Source organism: Amblyomma maculatum, chromosome 6, assembly GCF_055883805.1.
Source record: "Amblyomma maculatum isolate TAMU_Amacu chromosome 6, ASM5588380v1, whole genome shotgun sequence".
Lineage (NCBI taxonomy): Eukaryota > Metazoa > Arthropoda > Arachnida > Ixodida > Ixodidae > Amblyomma > Amblyomma maculatum.
The window spans coordinates 95,532,027-95,555,350 of record NC_139349.1 but is presented as its reverse complement, the minus strand read 5'-3'; the positions used below and the strand labels follow the sequence as shown (position 1 = coordinate 95,555,350).

Sequence of the window (23,324 nt, the reverse complement as noted above, 5' to 3'; positions counted from 1 at the left end):
TCTGGAGGTGGGCGACGAAGGACCGCAGCATAGCTCTCGGGCTGCGGCTCGAGGTAAGCTGCAGGAATGTTGGCCGTGCAGCTGATCGGTTTTGGAGCGTGGTATGGTTCGGAAAGGGGTGCCGCGTTGTCGACTGGATGAGACTCGTTGCATGGTGTAGACGCTGATAGGGCGTATCGAATTTCATTCCTCACTGTTTCCATGAGGGCCCCTGACGACTGAGTCTTCGTAGTCGTAATTCGCTGCAGCTCCTCAAGGACAATGCCTCTAATGATGTCTCGAAGAGTGGTCGTATCTGTTGCAGTCAGCGCCGCCGCAGTCGTCGGGGCACAGTTGACCGGTCGGTTGTACTGGCGGCACCGGTCTTGGAGGGCTCGTTCGATAGCCGTAGCGTCCTTAACGAACTCACTCACGGTTTTAGGGGGGTTGCGGACCAAGCCGGCAAACACCTGTTCTTTGACGCCATGCATGAGATGCCGTAGCTTCTTTGGTTCACTCATATCAGGGTCGGCACGGCGAAAAAGGCGAGCCATGTCTTCCGCAAACATAGCTACGCTCTCATTTGGCTTCTGGATGCGCACTTCAAGCAGGCGCAGCGCATTGTCCCGTCGGTCAGTTCTCGCGAAAGTGTCGACCAGCTGGCAGCGGAAGTCATCCCATGTGGATAAGCTGGCCTCATGGTTTTCAAACCACGTTCTAGCATTATCCTGAAGGGCAAAATAAACATTACAAAGCTTCTGGTCTGCGCTCCACTGGTTGATCTTTGACACTCGCTCAAACTGGTCGAGCCAGTCTTCCACATCTTCAAACGCTTCCCCGCGAAAGCACTCTGGCACCTTGGTGTTCTGTAGAGTCACCGGTGTAGGATTGGTATGTGCCATGGCTTGAGAGGTCTTAGGAACTTGGGCGTTTGAGGAGTCGTTCGGCAGATGACTGTACTCCGGCGCTAGGCCTAGAAGGCGGCGGCTAGCACGATGGACAGGCGTGTCGATGTTTGGGATCCGCTGTGGACTGCCGGAAGGAGTCCTATGCATACCCCAGCGCGCTCCACCAGTGTCACGTCTCGGTAGAAGACCAAGGAGAACCTAGCGATAGATGGTTTGAATGGTCTACCAGAACAAGTCTTGTGTTCAAACTTCTTTCACTTCCAGGCTCGCGCTTGTCGTCATCTTTTGCGTCGTCTTCTATGCGGCAATATAATGAAACTTAGTCATGATTACCGTCACTTTTTCAGGGGTTGCCGGCATCTTTGGAACATTGCCAGCAGTCCTTCTGCAATGTTGGCCCTGAGACTTCTCCTCTCCGCAGGTATCCAGATATACCGTTACCATTTCCCGCTCCACTTTTGCCTCATTTTTCTTGCTTGTGATAAATTGAAGTTTTCCCTCGTTGTTGTACAGGTTCGACCCCAAGTGAACCGGCAAACACAAAATTGGCACCCATAAAATATGTATATATAGAGGGTGGAAAAAAGAGGCACAGTCATCCATAATGAAAATTTGCAACACTAAGATGCTTTCAAAAAGTACTTCAGTGGTTGTTTATGTGCTTTAACGTCACAAAGTGACTCAGGCTATAAGAGACGCCACAGTGGAAGGCTCTAGAAATTTATACCACCTAGGGTTCTTTTACATGCAAGGCATCGCACAGCGCAGTGGCGCCTTGCTTTTCACCAACTTCGAAAAGTGCCCACTGCCGCAGGAATTCAATCCATGCATCCTTGAGTTCAGCAGTCGAGCACCCTAACCACTGATTTATTGCAACAGGGTTACTTGAGCATTCAATCATATTATCCTTCTGAAATGCTTGCTTTAAGCAGTAACCGCATGAGGCTACAATTCGCGGCGACATGCCGTGCGAAAGCATCGCACGGTGGGCTGAGGACCGCCAACCAATGCCACTCATTGCTGCTGCTCAGGTTCTGGGATTTTAGTAAATTTTGCATGTTGCCCGAAATCAGATCGCGAAACAGCCAATCGCAGAAGGCTTTGGGGTATTCAACTTCCATTCTGGCTTTTTTTGCAAGTGAAGATTTTCTATTATCCGGTTTGGACGAAGGAAGATCCTGCATACGATCACTTCATTTCGTCCATGCATATACGAGGGCATCGAGTCGGTTGATTAGTAGGGTAATAAGAGAAAACGAAGGTTATAGAGTGGCTAGATATTGTGAACTTTCGAAAGGAGCCGGAGGAAGTCACTGCTTGCAATGCAAGTCTGCATCAATGCGTAGGAGCACACCACGCACCAATGGGGTGTTTCCATTAGAAGCCCGATGTGTTACAAAAAATTTCATCAGTGTTATATCGTACTTCATGCTGTTAAGTGTTAGAAATGGAGTATTAGCCTAACTGTACTTCCAGACCGAACGGCGACGCAGCAGTAACAGAGTAACGCTTAAAATGCGCCGCTGTGTTGCGGAGTCCCGTCATTTGTGCGGTGTGCACCAGTGGCAACGACAGGCGTTAGCGTATATACATGGCACGACGCATCGCCAAAGATTGTCGCTTCACGTGGCTACGACTTAAATATTAGATCCTTTAAATAGCTTAATGTTAATTCATTAACATTCCCCCTCCAGCTTGACTTCAATGCAACTAACCCAGCTTTTTAGCTCCTTGCATGTGGTCAGGTGGCCAACAGAAGAACTGAGACAAGACTAGACTGGATGTTTGCTGGACACACATATGCATACACATGACAGTTGAGTAAAAATGGCCAAACATTTTTTTGCAACTACTCATTTTTCGCATTGACTAGTTATTGGGGCTGTTTTGTTAACAAATTCATGCTTCCCGTGTTCCTGCTGAAGGTGTGCATCGGCCGAAAATTTCAGCCCGAGCCCGGCCCGACCCAGTGCTTAGATTTAAGACCCGGGCCCGAACTGTCATGTTAGTTGACGTGATAAAAAAGAAGAAAATAATTTCACAATGATAAGTTTATCCAACTTTCTTAAATGAGTTGTTACATTTGTACTTACAAATTTGCTGAATCTTTGTGGCACAGGACATAACTAAGAATAAACTTAGTGCACAAAAAAAGTTATCCGTTGAATTGAGGCATATGCGGCGCTCCTGGATATTGAGCCCGGTGGCGCTGAAGTTTCTTTCAGTGCTACAACTTGTGGCTGGAAAGACTAACACGTTCTTTGATAGGAAAACAAGTTCTCGGTAAGCAGCTTGTTAGCTTCTTGGAAAGTGCGCTAGCTCTAAAGCTAAAAAAAAAAAAAGGGGGTTGCTTTTGTGGCCAAATACTCAGTGAGCTCGCCTGGCTCACCATGTGCCTTTCACGAGAACTTTTCGCAGCGACAGAAACAAGAGGAAACACTTGCACCGCAAATGCTTTGAGCTATGTGCCGCTTCAAATGAGGTCATGCCGAGGCGGGAGTAAGTCACAAGTGATGTGCGATAGGCGACAGCGCGGGACGAATTTTGAAACGGATACCTAAGCATCAGCGCTGGCGTTACCAAAGCTGAGATGCGAACTCGATACCAAATAGCCTACAAGCTGCCCTTCTGCTCGGTGACTGACGGCTACCAAAGATCCGTTCGCGGCGAGGAGGCGGGGAGGAAAGGCGGGTCGATGCCGTGAAAGAACTTTGAAGCTCTCGCGTGGGAACGGCGCGGAAAATGCTGTGCATTCTAGACACTTATAGCACTGCTGTATTCGCACTTTTGCAGATGTTGCATGTGTTCGTGATCAAGGTGTCTGACCCGGCCCACGTGAAATAAATATACCTGGGCCCGGACCCGAGCCCAAGGGCTTCCCGAGAGGCCCGAGTAACACATATGTGTTACTAAGATGTCAGGAATGCCCATTCATTGCATTTTTAGGTTAGTTTATTATGCTGAATTTTCTCCAACGCCTTGCTAAAATCCAAAAATATTGCCCCGATTCGACCTTGTCTCTAAAGGAAGTGAATGAATTTATTACTGTACCTTACCGTCGAGAAGCCTTTTCTGAACCCGTATTGGAGGTCGGTTAGCACGTAATCTTTATTTTTTTTTCTAAATGAGCAACGATATGTGTTCTACTAGGTTACATGTATCACGGTTAGGTCAGTGATATGAGATGTAGTTCGGCAAAAAAAAATAAATACAGCCGATTTGCATAATTAACCAAATGTGAAGTAGGTGCGTAGCCCTGCTTTCCTCTAGTATGCTTCCATAAGCATTTTTACACCGTGTTATAATTCGGTTTGCATTGTATTAAAGATTCGACTGTCCGGCTTCGTTCATAGCGAAGGCAATCAAAAGCGCGGTGCATCCGTACTCTGAGCTCTCTTCACACCATCTGCAGTGGACTTCTTATCACCGAGCGGCTCACAGCTGAGACAAAGGTAGCACCGCGCGTACACGTCTGCTGTCCATGAAGACCAAGGCGCTACTGACTCCACTGGAGGGAGCCTGAATTTGAGGGTGTGCGAGTGACACGAGGCTGCCCAATGAGGACTAATATGCAGTTGCACAGCATTGCCCTGTGACTGCCTCGACGGCCGCAACAGTGATACGCACCACTCTGTCACTGCCTGCAGCTCTGAGGCAGCTGCGGCTTTACAAAGGCGCTGCCATATTAGGGCGCTGGGCCCACTGGGCTCCGTACCACACAGCGACAGACCGTTATCTCCGCATGTACTCATCGTTGCTTCGGTAGGTCTGCAAGGGACATTGACCCGTCTTTCTAAAAGCAGCAAAGGATGCAGCTTATATTTTGGACACCCAGAAAAAAGAATGCAGCCAAATTCCAGAATCGGTCTCACATAGGCTTTGTACAAAAGTAGAAGAGTATCTCGACGCATACCAAATTTCCTGTTACTTATCCGTGTCAGTCTACCAAGGGCACGTTCACCTTTCCGAACATTAGACTTGATGTGAAGCCTCCAATCCATACTAGCATCATACGTAATGCCTAAATACCGCACAGATTCCACTTGAGGTATGACATCTGAGCGGTAGTTTAACTAAACATATAAGGGGGTATGGTTTTAAAAGCTAGCACACTACTTTTGGACACATTTAAAACCAATTTAATTTTGTCCAACCAGACCTCAAGTGCATTTAGGTAAGCCTGTAGTGAACGATATAGGTCATGAATATATTTTGCCGAGGCGAAGAATGCTATGTCATCTGCATATACATATACAGTGACATCAGGATGAACCGGAATATCGCACATTAATATATTAAAAAGGAGTGGGGAGAGCACAGACCCCTGATGCACCCCTCTTGTCTATGCTTAAGTGTCTGAGATTAATGAGCCATCAGTGTAAAAGAATTCTCGTCCTTTCAAAAATTCCCTGATCCACACATAAATGTAGAACTAAGGACGTAATAATGACAACTTGTTTAGTACAATGGAATGTTCAATGCTGTCATAGGCCTTAGCAATATCGAGCGTCACTAAAGCTGATACCTCGTTGTTGTACATTGCAAGGCGAATCCTGCTTTCTAAATCTATATGTGCAGACCATATTGAGAATTCATTGCGGAAACCAATCTGGGAAGAACTCAAAGCATTAACCTCTGAGATATGCTTTGAGAGGGGGCCATGCACAATTATTTCTATTAATTTTACTAGATTCGAAGTCAAAGCTATCGGCCGAATGTTTTCAACATGAAATCCTTTACCAGGGTCTTTCAAGAGCAATATAATTTTCGCCACTTTCCAGACGTGCGGCAGTCATGCAGATTCTAATGATTCATTAACCAGATCCAGGAGATCCTGGATGAAATCATTTGCTAAAATTTTGAGCATACCTACTTTAACCCCGTCCCAACCTGGAGCAGAGTTTTTCATGGAAAAAATCACAGATAGGAGTTCTGACCTATCAACCTCAACATAGTCTGAGCAGGAAATGGGAGCGTGCAAGGGAACTCTGCACTGCTCCTGGATACGTAATGCGAGTCTTTGCGCAATTTGTTCCAACTCATCCTTTGCCTCCTGTGGAGACAACACTACTGAACTTAATGACTGAGAAAAATGCGAGTTTCTATTCCGTTCAATGAAACGATACAAAGCCTTCCTGTGCTTAGGGTTTGACAAATAAGTATTTAAATTTTCGTTGTACTCGTCCTTTGCCTGCGCTGTGGCTCTTTTGAAAGACGCCGAACAAAATTTGTAGTTTATCCAGTTTACTGGGCTCTGGTTATAAGAAAGGCTTTTCCATGCTGCTTTTCTACGGCGGAAGGCTTTCTCACACGCGTCATTCCACCATGGGGATGGCGACTTATTGTTTACTGTAGACCGCACAGTGAACTGGGAATCTACAGTAGCATTCGCAATTGAGGTAAATACCTTTTGTGCTTTGTCGGTCCTACATGAACAAAGGTTTGATTTGAGGGAGGAGCGGAGCGAAGCTGCATATTTGGCGTTGTTTACTAGTTTACGGTCCAAAGTTCTATCTCGTGTTGTGCTCATCATGATGGTAAATGTTGTTGGAAAGTGGTCACTAGATGTATCACTGTCTACTGTGGACCATCCTCCTATACCTATCCCACCTGCTGCCAGGGATAAATCGATGACAGATTGCGAATTTCCGCGCATGAAGGTTATAGCCCGAGAATTGCAGCAGCGCACAGCATTTTCCGACATCCACGTCCATAACAGCTGTCCACATGCGTCCGAGTAGTTATTCCAAAGAGTACGGTGCGAGTTAAAATCACCTGCAATAACTACCCTATATTAGAATTTGTAAGTAATCTGTCAAAATAGTCTGTGCTACGTACACCTGTGGGGCAGTAGACGTTAGCGACTGTGACAGGGCCACAGTGTGGCAATGTGATATCTACAGCCAAAATCTCACACTCAGGATTCATTATTGTTTTGTTTATTTTTGCCCGGTGACATAATTTTGACGATATCAAAGTTAATAAACCACCGCCTCTGCCGTTTACACGATCGGCGCGGAAAACATGATATTTCTTTAAGGTAAATGACTTTGCGGGGGAGAGCCAAGTTTCTTGCAAAAGCACTATGTCTGGCTTATGTGTTGAAAGGAGAAGGTATAAATCTGGAAGTGAAGATGCAATAGAGCGACAATTCCACTGCAGAACTTGTACACCTGCCATGATTACTTACCTAAAATTGAGGCCGCAACAGCCTCTTTTAACACATCGGTTTGCTGTAAAACTTTGGAAGGCCCTTTTTTAGTTTTGGACTGGGAAATGGAGGACTTAGAGGGTGAGCTAGAAGCACGGCGCTTTTGAGTAGGGCATGCCATTTCAACATCATTAGAGCAAATAAATACCTTTGCGAGAAATGCCTACAGGGACACTAGCTGTCGATTGGGTGCACTTGAGTCAGCACTAGAGAAGAATCTGCATTTAAACTTTCAGCACAGGTTTGAGATGAAATAGATGCTGGAGTCAGCACAGGTTGAGGTGGGCAAGATGACTGGCTACCAACAATACTAGACAAAGCTTCAGTAAAGCTGGTAAGCATACGGTCAACCACGACAGAAAGGGCATAAGCATCTGCTCGAGAGCAACGATTCTCTTGAATTAATTCTAGTAACGCCTGCTCCTGAGATCGTTTCTCACAACTGGCGTCATCAGCCGAGTGCTCGTTACTACACAGACAACAGCTAGGTCTTGCAGCGGTACAGCTATTAGAAGAGTGTCCTTCCCCACACACCCTGCATCTTGTCGCAGACTTACACGCTCTTCCACTGTGCTGTGTCCAACTCGCCAACAGTTGGTACATTGAAGGGGGCGAGGACGTAGCGGGTCAATGCGATAAATAATTGGCCAAATTTTTAACTCAGATGGACACATGAGACCGGCAAAAGTTGTTATAACTGACTCTGTAGCAACACGCACCCCGGCCACTATGCGAGAGCAGCGATACACTGAAAGAACGCCAGCTCCTGCGTCCTGAAATTCCTCCAAAATTTCTTGAGCAGTAGATGCAGGATCCACTCCACGCGCAATACCCTTAGTGCAAGCCAGCTGTTCAGGAATAAAGGCTTTGACAGGAATCGATGTAAAAGAACTGCAGCGTAGCAGATCTGACACACAATTAATGTTTGCAGATTTGCAAACTATACCTCGTCTCCCGAAAGGTTGCACCTCAGAGATATCAAGGTAGTGATCCGTCAGACTTTTGAGTTGCTGCTGAATTGTTTTCGGATTTTTCATTTTCAGCATTCCCTCGCCTATCGGTATGAGTGCGACAAGAGTCACATCGACACCATTTTTAGCAAATGATTCCAGAGGCAAGCTTTCATTCGGCAGGCTGGCGAACCAATCTGCCGAGCCCCCTCCCGGGGAGGTGAAAGACATGCCTGTGCGCAAGGTACTGACACCTTTGCATTACCAAATCCTGTAAAGCTAGCCTGAACCCTGACCAAAACCCCCCTGAACGTGAAAAGGCCTGACCACGAAGAAGCACCAGGCACCGAACACCTTGAGGACTCCCAGGACAGCTTTTGAGTAGCCTTCTTCTGGCTGTAGCTAGCACAGGATCACCACGACGATCACGGAACGGAGGCGGACGAACGCTCAAGCTTCCTCCAGATAGCGCAGATCCTGCAGGCACCGGAGTGGTACGACACTTCTTCTTCTTCTCCCTCGTTGTAATGGCACATACCCACAGTGGGGGATTGGCCAGAATTCGTTGTAGGTGACATAATATTTTTGATAATGAAGATTTGACTATATGATATAAATAACCTAATAATTAGGAGCTAGTGTTGCTGAAAAAATTTGAAATTTTGAGGCGATGTAATAGAAAGCAATGAAAAAAAAAAGGAATAGAATTGTAAATTACTAAAAATAATAAGGAGAAAAAATACAATTCAGACAGCTCAGCGCTAACACACAAATCTTCCAGTAGCAATATTATAATTATGAAGTACTTCACACACCGGTTTTAGGGCATATCCTTTGACGGTTGCACCAAAGGAGAGGAGGACAGGAACTGTAAATGGCAGTCCTAGGCGAGCAAGAGGTATTTCTAGATAATGTCTTCTCTGAGTAGCATACCTGTGGCAGGAGAGGATGTAATGTTCAATTGTTTCCACGTCATTACATGACGCACAAAGATTGGACGGCGTGAATCCAGAGCGACATAAATAAAGATTGAGGGAAGGAATTCTACAACGCATGAGCGTCATGGAAACCTCACATTGCCTCGAGGTACAACATCGGACATTCCAATGAAAATTTAAATGATTAAAATCCGTAGTCGCAAGGAGTGGCTCATGGCTCAAGGAGTTTAACGTTTGAAATCGTTCAAAACGGGATATATTTAGCAAGATAATATTGGGTACAACATCGGCAACAGGCCCACTGAGAGCTGAATTTGCTAAATAATCCGCCATTGTATTAGAAGCGATGCCGCAGTGTCCCGGAACCCACTGAAAACGTACTTCTTGTAAGTGTATCGGAAGGAAAAACATCAGGGTTTGTTTCAAAAGACGCATTTTCGGACTTTCTAATGCTGCTAAGACTGACAGGCAGTCAGAGAGTATGATTACGTGAGTAACATTGCCGGGAACTTTTTGAAGGGCCAAACCAATTGCAAGCAATTCAGCAGTAAATATTGGTGTGTAATCAGGGATCCGTACAGAAAAACTCCAATCAAGTGCTTTGGAGTAAATCCCTATTGCTGCTTTTTCATTTCGTTGTGAGGCATCTGTGAAAATAGGTACGTGTCGTGGATATTGTAATAGATAATCTTCAAGGTGTCCCTTTATTACCGTGGTAGTCAAGTGTTCTGCATTAGATGGCAACGACTGGTCAAAGCGCAGTGTGGAATTAGCTTGAACATTGCCAACACGTCTTACTGACCTAAGCGAAACTGCAATTTTGGACAGCAAGGACTGAGTAAATACAAATTGTGGTTGCTTATATTGCGGCCAATGATAATCTAGAAACTGAGATTGGTGTGTAATAAAAATGTGAGAAGCCACTCCAGACAGAGATTCCAGTGCTCTTAAAAAGGTTCGCACAGTTAGCAGCTCAAATCGAGATTTCAAGTCACGTACACGGGCCTCTAAATAGAGGACTGCATTTGAAACTGTTCTTGGCAACCCCAAACATAGTCGTAAAGCACGCCTCTCCAGTAGCAACAAAGGTCGTAGTTTGTAATTAGGACTGCCCGTGAAAAGAACACAGCCGAACTCCAGAATTGGTCTCAAATAAGTTTTATAGAGAAACAAAAGAGTATCTCTACGCATACCGAATTTCTTATGGCTAATTCGAATCAGGCGACCAAGGGCTCGTTCACCTTTCAGGCAATTACTTTTGATATGAGGCCGCCAGTCTAATTGGGAGTGGTATAATACACCCAAGTATTTTAATGATTCAACCTGTGAGATTTGTGAACCGCAATACATAAGGGAGATATAAAGAGGGTGTGCCGGTGGGAAAACGAGTACTGAGGATTTCTTCACGTTGAGAGTTAATTTTACTTTACCGAGCCAAACTTCAAGGGCATTCAAGTAGGCTTGCAATAGCTGATATAAGGAATGAACATCTCGTGCAGAAGAGAAAAAGGCAATATCATCCGCATACACGTACAATTTTATATTTGGATGAACAGGAATATCTCTCATTAATATATTAAATAGCAATGGAGACAGCACCGATCCCTGAGGCACGCCTCTAGTTTGGTAATAAGTTTCAGAAGTTATAGAACCTCTCGTGCAGAAAAATTTTCTATTGCTTAAGAATTCTTTTAACCATGCAAACATGTAAGAAGGCGACCTAATTTCGTTTATCTTATTCAACAGAATAGAATGTTCTACACTGTCATATGCTTTGGCGATATCCAAAGTGACCAATGCCGACACTTCTTTCTTCTTCATTGCTAACCTAATTCTACTTTCCAAATCTGTATGAGCCGTCCAAATGGAGCACCCTTGACGAAAACCAATTTGTGCATCATTAAATACATTCAGGGTCATCACATGGTTTGTGAGGCGGCGGTGAACTATGCGTTCAATAAGTTTCACTAGATTTGAAGTCAGAGAAATTGGCCGAATATTATCCAAATCAAAGCCTTTTTTCGGATCTTTGAGGCTTAGTATAATTTTTGCAACTTTCCAGTCTTGAGGTAACCAAGCATTTTCCAGAGAAAAATTGACAATATTCAACACCTCCGAGCTGTGGTCTTGCACTAAAGCTTTCATCATAGCCACTGTAATACCGTCACACCCAGGAGCTGCAGGTTTCAGAGCAGCCGCTATACAATGCAATTCTGGTGACTCAACTGCAACGAAATCAGCACGTGGTGTAGGTCGAAGTAAGGGAGCCACCGTTTGAGCTTGAAAGCGAATAGCAAGACCGTTCGCAATTTGTTCAAGTTTCGCTTTTGCTTCATTGGGTGCTAACACCTCTGACTCGGTTACATGTGGTGGAGAAGAATTTTGGTTGCGTTCCATGAACCTATACAATGCCTTCCGATTAATTGGATTAGAGAGATAGATATTCATATTAGCATTATACTCATCCTTTGCTATACGAATAGTTTGTTTAAATGAAGCCGCATAAAATTTATAATTTATCCAATTTTGGGGACACTGGTTATGGGAAAGGCTCTTCCACGCAGCTTTTCTACGACGGAATGCTTTCTCACATTCTTCGTTCCACCATCCGCATGACATTTTGTTAGGGACAGACGATTTCACAGTGAAGACTGAACGCTCAGTGGCATCTAGCAGTGAAGAGAGTGCTTGTTGAGCACGTTCAGAATGCTGAGATGATGCTATTGAGGAAAAAGAGGAGTTCACAAACTTTTTAAATAGTTTATGGTTGACAAATTTTTGTTCACAAGTAGTTACTCTAAGGGGAGTAGATTCTATATTAAACGTTACTGGAAAGTGGTCGCTAGATGTACCACAATCCACCGTAGCCCATGATGAGACCCTTACTCCATTTGCTGCTAACGTTAAATCAATTACTGACCTAGCAGATGCTCGCATGAAGGTTATGCCTGGACTATTACAGCAATGCACATCATTTATAGACATCCAGTTCCAAAGTCGCTGCCCACATATATCTGAACGGTAACCCCAAATAACATGGTGTGAATTAAAATCGCCAGCAATAATCAGTCCGTTGGTTGAACTCAAAAGATCACTAAAATCATCTGTTGTACGGACACCTGTTGGGAAGTAGACATTTGCAATAGTGAGAGGAGCAGACTGTGTAATTGCGATATCAACTGCAAGCAGTTCGCAGTCTTGTCGTAGAATTTTTTGTGACACCATCGCCCGATGAATTGTTTTTGACGAAATTAATGTTAGCAAGCCGCCACCCCGGCCGCTAGTGCGATCTGATCTAAAAGTTCTAAAATACTTTAGAGAAAATGGCCGATTTGGCAAAAGCCAAGTTTCTTGTAATAAAACTATGTCTGGGTTGAAATTTGAGATAAGATTCTGTAAATCGTGAAACGAAGATGCAATTGAACGACAATTCCACTGTAGTACTTTTAACCCCGCCATGATTATTGTAGAATCCGGGAGGCTGTAACAGCCTCCTTTAAGACATCAATGTTATTCTGAGGATTAGGGGAACCTTTTTTACTTTTAGTGTTAGAATGGGCGGATTTTGAGGGAGAGGAAGAAGCGCGACGCTTCTGGGACGAACATGGCATCTCTACATCCAATGGGTAAACGGTGGACACGTGGGTATCTACAGGACCCTGACCCTGTACTTTCATTGACAAAAAAGGAGCAGGCGTCGTCTGGGTAGAATCTCCCTCAACTGAAGCCCTAGCAACCATTGGAGCATGGCATTCAGCTATACCAGGGTTGCCAACTGGCAAAGCTGCAATTTCGGTCGAACCAATCTTTGTAGCTATGACCTGTGACACAGCCTCTGTAAATGTGCTTAACATACGCTCGAAGAAACCCTCAAGAGATTTCTCAACAGCTGAGATAACCGACTTTGTTATGCCTGTTTCCACATCTGAAGCTATTGTTTTTGCACAAGCTGCATACGAATTCCTCTTATGGTCTAGCTGGGCATAGGCATCTGCTCTAGAACACCTTTTATGCTGAATGATGTTAAGAACAGTTTGTTCATCTGTGCGTTTTGGGCATGTACCATCATCAGCAGGGTGATCTGCGTGACATAGTGCGCAAATTACCACAGCAGAAGTGCACATGTCAGATGCATGGTTGTCTCCGCACAGTCTGCAGCGTGATGCGGACTTGCACGCCTTGCTGCTGTGTCCGAATCGCCAGCAGTTTTTGCACTGCAAAGGGCGAGGCTGCAGGGGATCTACACGGTACACAATGGGCCATACTTTAATCTCTGTTGGACAGTTAGCCCCGGCAAACGTCGCTATCATTGATTCTGTCGGCACCCTAGAGCCACCAGCATCCCTGCTGCAACGGAATAGTGACAAGATGCCAATGCCAGCCTCATTAAATTCTTCAATCATTTCTTGCGGAGAAGCCGACGAATCCACGCCGCGTATAATACCTTTTGCACATGCCAGCTGTTCAGGTATAAAAGGTTCAACAGGCAATGATGCAAACGATGTGCATCGAAGCAAGTCCGACACACACTGTATATTCGAGGACTTGCATAGGATACCTCTCCTGCCAAACGGACGCACCTCAGAGATTTCTAGGTAGTGGGGAGTGACAGCCTTTAGCTGCTCCTGGATTATTTTTGGATTTTTCAACTTCAGGAATCCATCCCCAATTGGTACAAATGCCACCGGTATTATACTTATTCCATTTCGTCCGAAAGATTCCAAGTCCAAGCTTTGGGCCGGCAGACTGGCAAACCAGGATGCCGAACCACCCCCTGGGGAAGCTAGAGACATAGGCCTAATTGTACACGAATCCTAGGTTCGGTTTAAAACAAATACTGGCCAATCCCCCGACGTGAAATGGCCTCACCAGAGAGAACGGTCAGGCAGAGAGAACGGTCAGGCTTGCAGACAAGACAGGATCAACAGTCAGGAGAAGAATGCAGAACAGCACACCAGCACCAGTTGTCTACGCCAACCTGCCACCACTTCATTGTCTACACGAAACTAAAAGACGATGCACTTCCTATTTTTTTTTCTTTTTATAATGGTAACAATACGGCTGTCCTGCAATCATCAGGTATTATTCCCGGCAGCATTGAAGCGCCAAAAATAATCACCAGAAATGTAGCCACAGTTTCGGCGGAGCGCGGAGGAAATATGTTCGAAATGTTGTCAGGAGCATATGACATTTTGATTTTGAGGTTCAGTAACATAGAAAACACACTAGAGTAAGAAATAAAATTCACTTCGGAGGGAGCATACACTCGGCTGTTGGCGGTAGATGCGTTCTGGGTAGCGAAAACACGTTCAAAATAACTATAAAATGCTCAGCAAGTACATTTTTATGAATTACGTAATTTTTCATAAATATTTTGAGACACTTCTTTCTCTTTTTTTCACTAAGAAAATAATGAATGTTTGCTGGAAACACATATGCATACACATGACGGCTGAGTAAAAATGGCCAAACATGTTTTTGCAGCTACTAATTTTTGGCATTGACTAGTTATTGGTGCTGTAGTAACACCGCGTAGCTCGCAATGCATTACATGCGTTTCAGATCTCAAGGTAAAACTTTGGTCCGGTCCTTTTCAACGGATAGAATGTCGACAAGTGCTACAGGAGTATCATTATAATTGTTGGGATGTTGCGATTGTTGGGATGCGGTGTTTTACTGGGATGTGTTACAAATGACACTTAAAAAAGACCTGCCATTGACGCCACGTTAGGGTGTCTAGCCACGTGGAATTCGGTACTTGACAACTGTAAACGATAATTTTCAGTATTTCAGTATGACCTCATCATGCTATTGGGCCTTCACAGTATTTGGAGAAGCAGGATGGCTTATAGACACTCTGATGTCGATGCACGATCTGTATGCGATTATTTTGTTGAACAAGTGTATAAACTAAAAGAAATTTTGAAGCAGCAAGACGCTGCGGAGGAGGTCTTGAGTCTGATGGGCGAACTTGTGGTAATGAAAGTCCATTAGACACGGTTGTCAGCTAAGGGGCATGGCAGCCACGATCTTTTACTAATGTATTTGTACCAATTCATGCAATAAAGAAAAAAAAAAGGCGGGGTGGCGCAGTGGTAAGACGCCCGACTTCTGTGCCGGAGTACCCGGGTTCGAACCCGACCTCGGCGGCTGAGTTTTGATAGAGGCGAAACGAAGAGGCGTCCGTGTGCTGTGCGATGTCATCGCACGTTAAAGATCCCCAGGTGGTCGAAATTACTCCGTAACCCTCCACTACGGCTCCTCTTTCTCTCTTTCCACTTTCACTGCCACCTTCCTCCCTTCCGTTACGGCGTGGTTGAGGTGTCCACAGAAAACAAGTGAAACAGTTACCGCGCCTTTCCCTTTCTATAAATCAATCAATCAGTAGGCAGTGGAGTTGGCTCCGCTACAGAGGCAGTAGCAGGCCCGCGCATTTTCTTAATAATAATAATAATAATAATAATAATAATAATAATAATAATAATAATAATAATTGGTTCACAGAAAGGGAAAGGCGCAGTAACTGTCACACTTGCTCTGTGGACACCCGAACCGCGCCGTAAGGGAAGGGAGGAAGGTGGGAATGAAAGTGGAAAGGGAGAAAGAGGGGCCGTAGTGAAGGGCTCCGGAGTAATTTCGACCACCTGGGGATCTTTAACGTGCGCTGACATCGCAGAGCAGACGGACGCCACTTCTTTTCGCCTCCATCGAAACGCAGCCGCCGAGGTCGGGTTCGAACCCGGGAACTCCGGCACAGTAGTCGGGCGTCTTACCACTGCACCACCCCGGCGGGGGCATTTTCTTTCCCTTCTTCCTACAGCCACAGCAACTAAAGATATCGGGAGGGGGTGAAGGATGGCTGATCCTGGCCCTGATGGGGCTGGGACAGGTAGGTCACCGCCGCTTGCGGCGGGTACTAACTAGCCTGCCACCGAATTCTTATCTTTTGTAGGCCGTCATTGCAACCGCCACCACTTCGGTGGTGGACGACGGCTGTTGCGGAGCACGTCTGTCTTTCCCTCTTCTTTTTCTTCCCTTCTCCACATTCTTCTTTCCGCACGAGGCAGCGGAGGTGGCTCAGCTACTACGGTCCCCCTTTCTCTCTATCCGCTTTCACTCCTTCCCTTACGGCGCGGTTCAGGTGTCCACAGAGGAAGTGTGACAGATACTGCGCCCTTCCCTTCCTATGAACCAACCAACCAACCAACCAACCAACAGAGCCAATAGCAGGCCCGTGCATTTTATTGCGAAGCAATACTACTTTAGCTAACACCTCAGCCCGTGCCATGCGGCGGCCGCATAGCCACGCTTGACCTTTCGCGTGAACTCGCGGCGTGACGTCATACCATCTGTGTAAAAACGGGGCCCCATCTCACGCCGTCGCCTTGCGTGGCGCATAGCCACGGCCGCGGCCTGACTCCCGCTCCTCTCACCGGGGGCTTGTAGCGATCGCGGAGAACCGCGCATCCCTCCGAAGCACCGCGCGCCGCGGAGGATGAAGGGGACAAAAGTATTCCTTCTCTTCCGAAGCTGAGTAATCCAAACGGGTTTTTCGATAGCGCCGCGTTTCCCTCTTCCCTCGCCGGGCGCAGGAGCGCACCGCTAGGCGTCGCAGACGCGACGCTCATTGGCCGAAAAAGGACAAAGGGCAAGATGCGCCGAGATCGGCGGGAACCGGCTACCGCCGAGGAGAGACGACAGCGAGCCGCGACAACGGAAGGACGCAAGGTAAATACCTCCCCGCTATACTTCTTTGTTGTCGCCATCTTGCCCTTCGAAGTGTCAGGCCCCATCCAAAAGGATAGGGTCTCCAGCAAGACCTTCACCAGCGTTCTTTTTGGGAAGACCCAATAAACATCTGGTTCCGGGCAAAGTCCTGTTCTGTGTTGTGTCGTATTTTGCATTACTACTTTGCGGCCGTGAGAACGGCTGCACGTGGTGTGTGATCGCGGGAGCTCTGTGTTTGCGGCCTAGACCTCAGAAGAGGCTCGACGGCTTAATAAGAACCCCCACAACTGGCGCCCCAACGTGGTTCTCTCGTGCAGAAGCACTTGAGCTACTCGCTCCCGCCGGACACAATGCCAGACCAGCAGAGTAATCTGCCTGATCTGATGTGGCTCGCAGAGCTCAGCCCCGGGTACAGGGAAAGCCCGGCCCACGGCTCGCTCGCCGCTAGCGCGACTCTACAGACGGGACAATTCGCCGCTGCAGGAGCAGCCAGCGAAACACGACGCCCGCAGGCAGATTCCGGCAGACGCCGCGCAATGCCGCCCTCAAGAGTTGGCGCGCCCCTGAACTACGCGCGAACGGATTGAGGAGAAGCACCAGGCACGCCATGTCCGCCCTCGCAGCTACCAAACGGCAGCACAGGGGCCGCGCCAACCCCGCCGACGATCTCGCCACTCGTCGCGGCACCCGAGAGCGAGGCAGCGGCAAACGCCGAGAACCTCGCAGGAGTCCTCGCCAACGCATTCCAGCAAGCGCTGCAGTCCTTGCAACCCACCCCGCGTATCGGAACACCGATCCCAACGTACAGCGGCTACGGCGATCAAATGAGCGCCAACAGCTTTCTCCTGGCGCTAGACCAGTACGGCCAAGTCAACGGCTGCAGCGAGACCCACATGCTGCGAAGGGTGATACCAGTGGCACTGGTGGACCAAGCCGCTCGGTGGCACCGTTTGGTAGGTCACACAGCGAGCACTATGGCTAAATTCCGCAGTATATTTAGGGAGGAATTCCTTCCTCACGACTACCAGCAGCGAATGCGGCGAGAATTGGAACTCCGAACCCAAGCTCCCGACGAGTCGCTCGTCGAATACGTCAGGGCGATGCAGGAGCTTTACGATTACGCCGATCCCAACGCTTCGAACACGGAGCAAGTGGAACGAGTAATCCGACAGAGCCACCCCACCTTTGCTCTTTACCTGCGGGGAAGTCGCTGCAGGAACCTAAATGAGCTTGCCGTGGAAGCGCGTCGGGTGCAAGCCGAAATTTCAGCTGCCCGTGCGTACCGGCCCCCGCCACCCCCATCGGATTGTCTGGAGCCCAGCTGCGCCTGGAATGGCAGTGCGCGTTCAAGGAGTGAAAACGCTCGAACGTCACGTGTTTCAGGTGAGGGCGCTTTCCCGGAAATCTCGGATCGTGCTCTTGATCCCTACTCAAACGGCCCGAGGATCACCGAAGCTGTGCGAGAGGTAAAGTGGTCAACCTCACGCCGACCGCCCGACAGAGATTACCAAACACGGTCAAACGATCGAGCGCTGGTGACGCGTGCGGACGGGCAGCGTAACATGGCGGTGGCACCGGCTCAACAAGCTCTCACGGACGGCCGTACGCGAGAGCACCCTCCCCAGCCTAGAGCCCGGAATCCCGGGCCATGCTTCTCTTGTGGCCAAGTTGGTCACTTGGCTCGTGCCTGCCCTGCGAGTCAGGGAAACGAGGTAGGCCGCCGGTAGCAGCGCCGGCGGCCGAAGCTGATCCGAGCGACGGAGCTGCAATAGTGGCACCCTCACTTCTCAGGATCGGAACACCGACCACTACCAGGGCTCCGTTCATAGACCTTGCGATAGCAGGGACTACGTTCCGAGCACTGCTTGACACTGGTGCTAGCACTTCTCTAATCGGAGACGAAGTCGTTTCCCGCCTTCGACAGAGAGGCATTCGGGTGCGAAAACGCAGCCTGCCCCTCCAGTTGGCGAGCGGAGAAGTATGCTCCGGCGGTGATGTGCGCCTCGTCGCGCGTTGGAATCAGCGCACCCGGCGACAGCGTTTCATTCATCTGCCTGGACTCACGGTACCAGTTATTCTCGGCCGAGATTTCTTGTCCCGTACGGGAATCGTGGTTGATATCGGCAATGGTGGCTATCGGGAAAGCCCGTTCGCGCCACTCAAGCCATTCGTCACAGCACCGACCACGACGGCCGAAAGGACAGCTTCCGAGGTGGAAAGGAGGAAAACCTCCCGAGGAAGCGGCGCTCCCCCTCAGCCGCTGAATACAGCAGCTGCGGCCCATCCCCATGCCTTGCGCGTGGGCGCGGAAGAGCGTTTACAGGGTCTACTGGCAAACGCCGACAACCTGACAGACCATGAGCGCGGCCGCGTCTTTTCGTTGTTAGGAAACTTCGAAGAGATGTTCACGGACCGCCCCGGCTGTACCAAGCTTGTACAGCACCGCATCGAGACAGGAGACGCGCAGCCTTGGAAATCCAACCCGAGACCGGTCAGCCCCGCCAAAAGGCAGGCGATTGACGCGGCGCTGCAAGAACTGATCGATGCGGGCATTGTTCGCCGCTCATCAAGCCCCTGGGGATTCCCAGTGGTGCTGGTCCCCAAAAAGGACGGTAGCTCACGGCTGTGCGTGGAGTACAGGCGACTGAATGCGGTCACACAAAAGGATGCATACCCCTTCCCGAGCGTCGACGACATTGTTTCGAACCTCGGCGGAGCGCGGTATTTTTCTACTCTGGACGCTAGCAAAGGCTATCTCCAAGTAGAGATGCGACCAGGCGACGAGTGTAAAACGGCGTTCACCTGCCACAGGGGTCTCTACGAATTCGTTAGGATGCCCTTCGGTCTGTCCGGAAGTCCGAGCACCTTTCAGCGGCTGATCGACCGTGTACTGGGCGACGCCAAATGGCATCACGCTCTCGCCTACCTGGACGACATCGTCATCTACTCCCGCACGTTCGAGGAACACCTCGATCACCTCCGAGACGTTCTGGGAAAACTCAGAACAGCAGGTCTCACGCTGAACCCCGCTAAGGCACAGCTGTGCAGGGCTGAAGTCAGTTTGCTCGGCTACAGCGTTCAGCGAGGAAAAGTAGCCCCGGACCCTGACAAACTTCGCGCTATCCTGGAATTCCCGGTGCCGAATGATGTAAAGGCCGTGCGCCGTTTTCTCGGCATGGTGGGCTACTATCGCCAATTCATTCCCAACTGCATCCGCCTGCAAACCCCTCTAACAAAATTGTTAAGGAAGGCAGCCTCGTGGGAATGGGGAGAGGAACAGCAGGCGAGTTTTCGTCAGCTCTCGCAAGCCATCGCCGATACTGCGTCACTGAAACTCCCCGACCTAAATAGGCCCTTTTTGATCCAGACAGATGCCTGCGATTTCGGAGTGGGCGCAGTGCTTCTCCAAAAGGAGGACGAGAAACTGCGCCCCGTGGCGTTCGCCAGCCGCGCGCTGACGCCGGCGGAGCGCAACTACTCAGTGACGGAGAAGGAATGCCTCGCTATCATCTTCGCGCTCCGAAAATTCGAGATGTACGTGGAAGGTACAAGGTTCACGGTCGAAACCGATCACATGGCCTTGACATGGCTGACCCGCTTACGCGAGCCGAGCGGGAGGCTCGCGCGCTGGGCACTGACGCTACAGCGCTTCGATTTCGAGGTGCGCTACCGGAAAGGTGCCACAAACGTGGTTGCGGACGCGCTGTCGCGCGCGCCGGTGAATGACCCGTCCCCAGCCGCGGGAGAGGAGGCGCGGCAACTTCCCCGCTCGTCGGGAAAGGAGGGCCGAAAGGAGAAATTCCTGCCTCCGGAGCACGCGCATCTCGTGACAGCGAAAACGCCGATCGAGATTGCATTCAGCAGGGAAGAGCTTATCAAAGCCCAACAGGAAGACTCGTATTGTCGTGAGATGGTCGCCAGTCTGCGTGAAGAGACGGACCAATCGACACCGCTGGTCGAAGAGCGCCCAGAATCCGCGGAGAACGCGGTAGGCGCGAGCTCTAGTGCAGCTGGTATTGCTGCGAGTGAGCTGGAGAGCTTCCTGTTGGACGCTGATGGAGCTTTGCTGAAATACGTGCCTGGCAAAGAAGACTCAAACGAGTGCTTCAAAGCCGTCATCCCCGGCCAACTGAGGCATGCTGCTTTGCAGCACTATCACGACGCAGACGGTCACGGAAGCGCACCAAAGACATGGAAGAAACTATGTCGGCTCGCTACCTGGCCAGGAATGAAGGCTGATGTATGTAAATACGTACGGACCTGCCACGTCTGCCAAGAAAGGAAGCCGCGAGGTGGAAAACCGCCTGGCCTGCTCCAACCGATTGTGAGCACAAAGCCATGGGAAACTGTGGCGTGCGATCTGATCGGACCGCTGCCGCGCAGCAAAAGAGGGCACAAATTTGTGTTAGTGGTGACATGTCACTTCAGCGGAATCGCTGAACTCTATCCGCTGCGAAACGCCACAACGAAGGAGATCCTGACGAAGCTCTCAGGATTGTTCTGTCGCTACGGGTTTCCGGAGAGGCTGATCACTGACAACGCCTCGTATTTCACGGCGAAAGTTTTTCGTGATACGTGTGCCGCCATGGGCGTACGGCAGCAGCGAACGACGTGTTATCATCCGCAGTCAAATGTGACCAAACGCCGCAATCGCGATGTGAAGCCACTACTCGGGGCATACGCCCGGACGCACAACGACTGGGATGAGCACCTCGACGCGATCACCTTTGCACTGCGAACAAGCGAGAATCGCTCCACAGGTTTCACGCCTGCCTTCCTGATGTTCGGGAGGGAACTAAATACGCCAACTGACACCATTTTGACCAAAAGGCAGGATGCTTCGTCAGGCGAAACGGCAATAGCCGACTACGCGCGGCGCATGCGTGATCGCTTGCAAAAAGCAGTGAGCGAGGCCAGCCAAAATCGCGCTAAAGCAAGGGCTAGCCAGAAGGCTGCCTATGATCGCGCGCATCGGAACGTGGAATTTCAAGTGGGAGACTTCGTTCTAAAGCGTAGCCATGTGCAGAGCGATGCGAGCACGGGGTTCGCAGCTGGCCTTGCGCCTAAATGGATTGGGCCGTTCATAGTTGCTGAGAAGCTCTCGCAGTTGAACTACAGGCTGAAAGATCCGAACACGGGTAGACTCGGCAAGCCGATCCACGTCGGGGAGCTAAAACAGTACTTCCAACGGGAAGTGGCTGGCAGGGCGGCAGCGCCGATTTCGCGAAGACGCGGGAAAAGGTCAGTGCCCCCACCTACCCCCAAAGCTCGCCCATACAATACCCGCTCTAGGCGAAAGCGACCTTGACGGGGTGAGTGGCCTGACAACAACACCTCGACCGCTCAGACGAGTGGTCAAGGAAGCAACCGGTTGTGAGGAAGCGAGCTGGCTACGGGAGGGTCGTATCTAGCAGTATTGTCGGTATGTCCCCTCGTGCCAAACAAAGGGGGGGGGGGAAGGAAAGGAAAAGCGGATGGTGGCGAAGACGCTGCTAAGCTGTTCCCCCTCTCCACTCGCTGCCGTAGGGACCTGGCCAAATGGCAGGCAACTATTGGCTAGGAGCGCCAAGGGAAAACTAATCGGAAATCCGAAAGGGGTCTCCCAGAAGGCGCTGCGAAGACAGGCGTCGTCTCCGAGCGAACTCGCTGACGCAGTCGACATCACAAGCATCGGATAGTCAGCAGCAACAACGCCTTGGGTGCCAGCGACGGTCGCAGCTCTAGCCGTCACAACAGAAGCGCGCATTCCCTCGAGACCGGCCGTGCCACAACCCAAGTCGCCGCCGCCCAGCCGTCAGGAAGCAGCGCCCGGCGACGGTTCTGGACGGCTGTAGGAGCAGCAGCTGCCGGCTGCAGTGCTGCCTCTCAGTGCCGGATCGCCATGGAGGGACACTTCTCGAGATAAGCGCTTCGGTATCGCCGCCGTGTTTCCGGCAAGTGGCGTGTGTGCGTGCGCGCGTGTGGGTGTGACTGCGGTCGTCGCAGCTGTGTGACAGCATTTCCATGCGGTCGGCGTACCGACGAGCGGTGCCATGTGATCATCGGAAGCTGCGAGGCAAAGGACTTAATTCGTGCTCACGGCAGACAGAGTAGCGGTGCAGCAGCGAACTGAAAGATTACGGCGCAACCAACTCTCCAGGCACTGGACGTCGCGAAACCGCCGTGGCGGCGCTTACACCTGCGCAGTGAAGAAGTCTACGGAAGACCGGACTACCATCCCAACTAGCCACCCGGACAGCGGCGTTGGAGCGTTGGATGCAAAACAACAAGGCGGCAAGGAAGTCGTTGCCGGCCTACCGTCGCCTGATTTCAGGTGACGTTCGGTCTTTAGGGAGGAGGAGTGTAGCGATCGCGGAGAACCGCGCATCCCTCCGAAGCACCGCGCGCCGCGGAGGATGAAGGGGACAAAAGTATTCCTTCTCTTCCGAAGCTGAGTAACCCAAACGGGTTTTTCGATAGCGCCGCGTTTCCCTCTTCCCTCGCCGGGCGCAGGAGCGCACCGCTAGGCGTCGCAGACGCGACGCTCATTGGCCGAAAAAGGACAAAGGGCAAGATGCGCCGAGATCGGCGGGAACCGGCTACCGCCGAGGAGAGACGACAGCGAGCCGCG

The 23,324-nt window shown here is 49.7% G+C and overlaps 1 protein-coding gene across 1 annotated transcript in view; it reads left to right on the top strand.

Annotated features, from left to right (window-relative positions):
• LOC146186337 (uncharacterized) overlaps positions 1 to 23,324 on the top strand; it is a 119,891-nt gene that overhangs the window by 8,068 nt on the left and 88,499 nt on the right. The window contains exon 2 of the mRNA XM_084608030.1: positions 17,441 to 18,097. Coding sequence (XP_084464156.1) covers positions 17,441 to 18,097 — 657 coding nt within the window. The remainder of the gene's footprint in view (positions 1 to 17,440; positions 18,098 to 23,324) is intronic.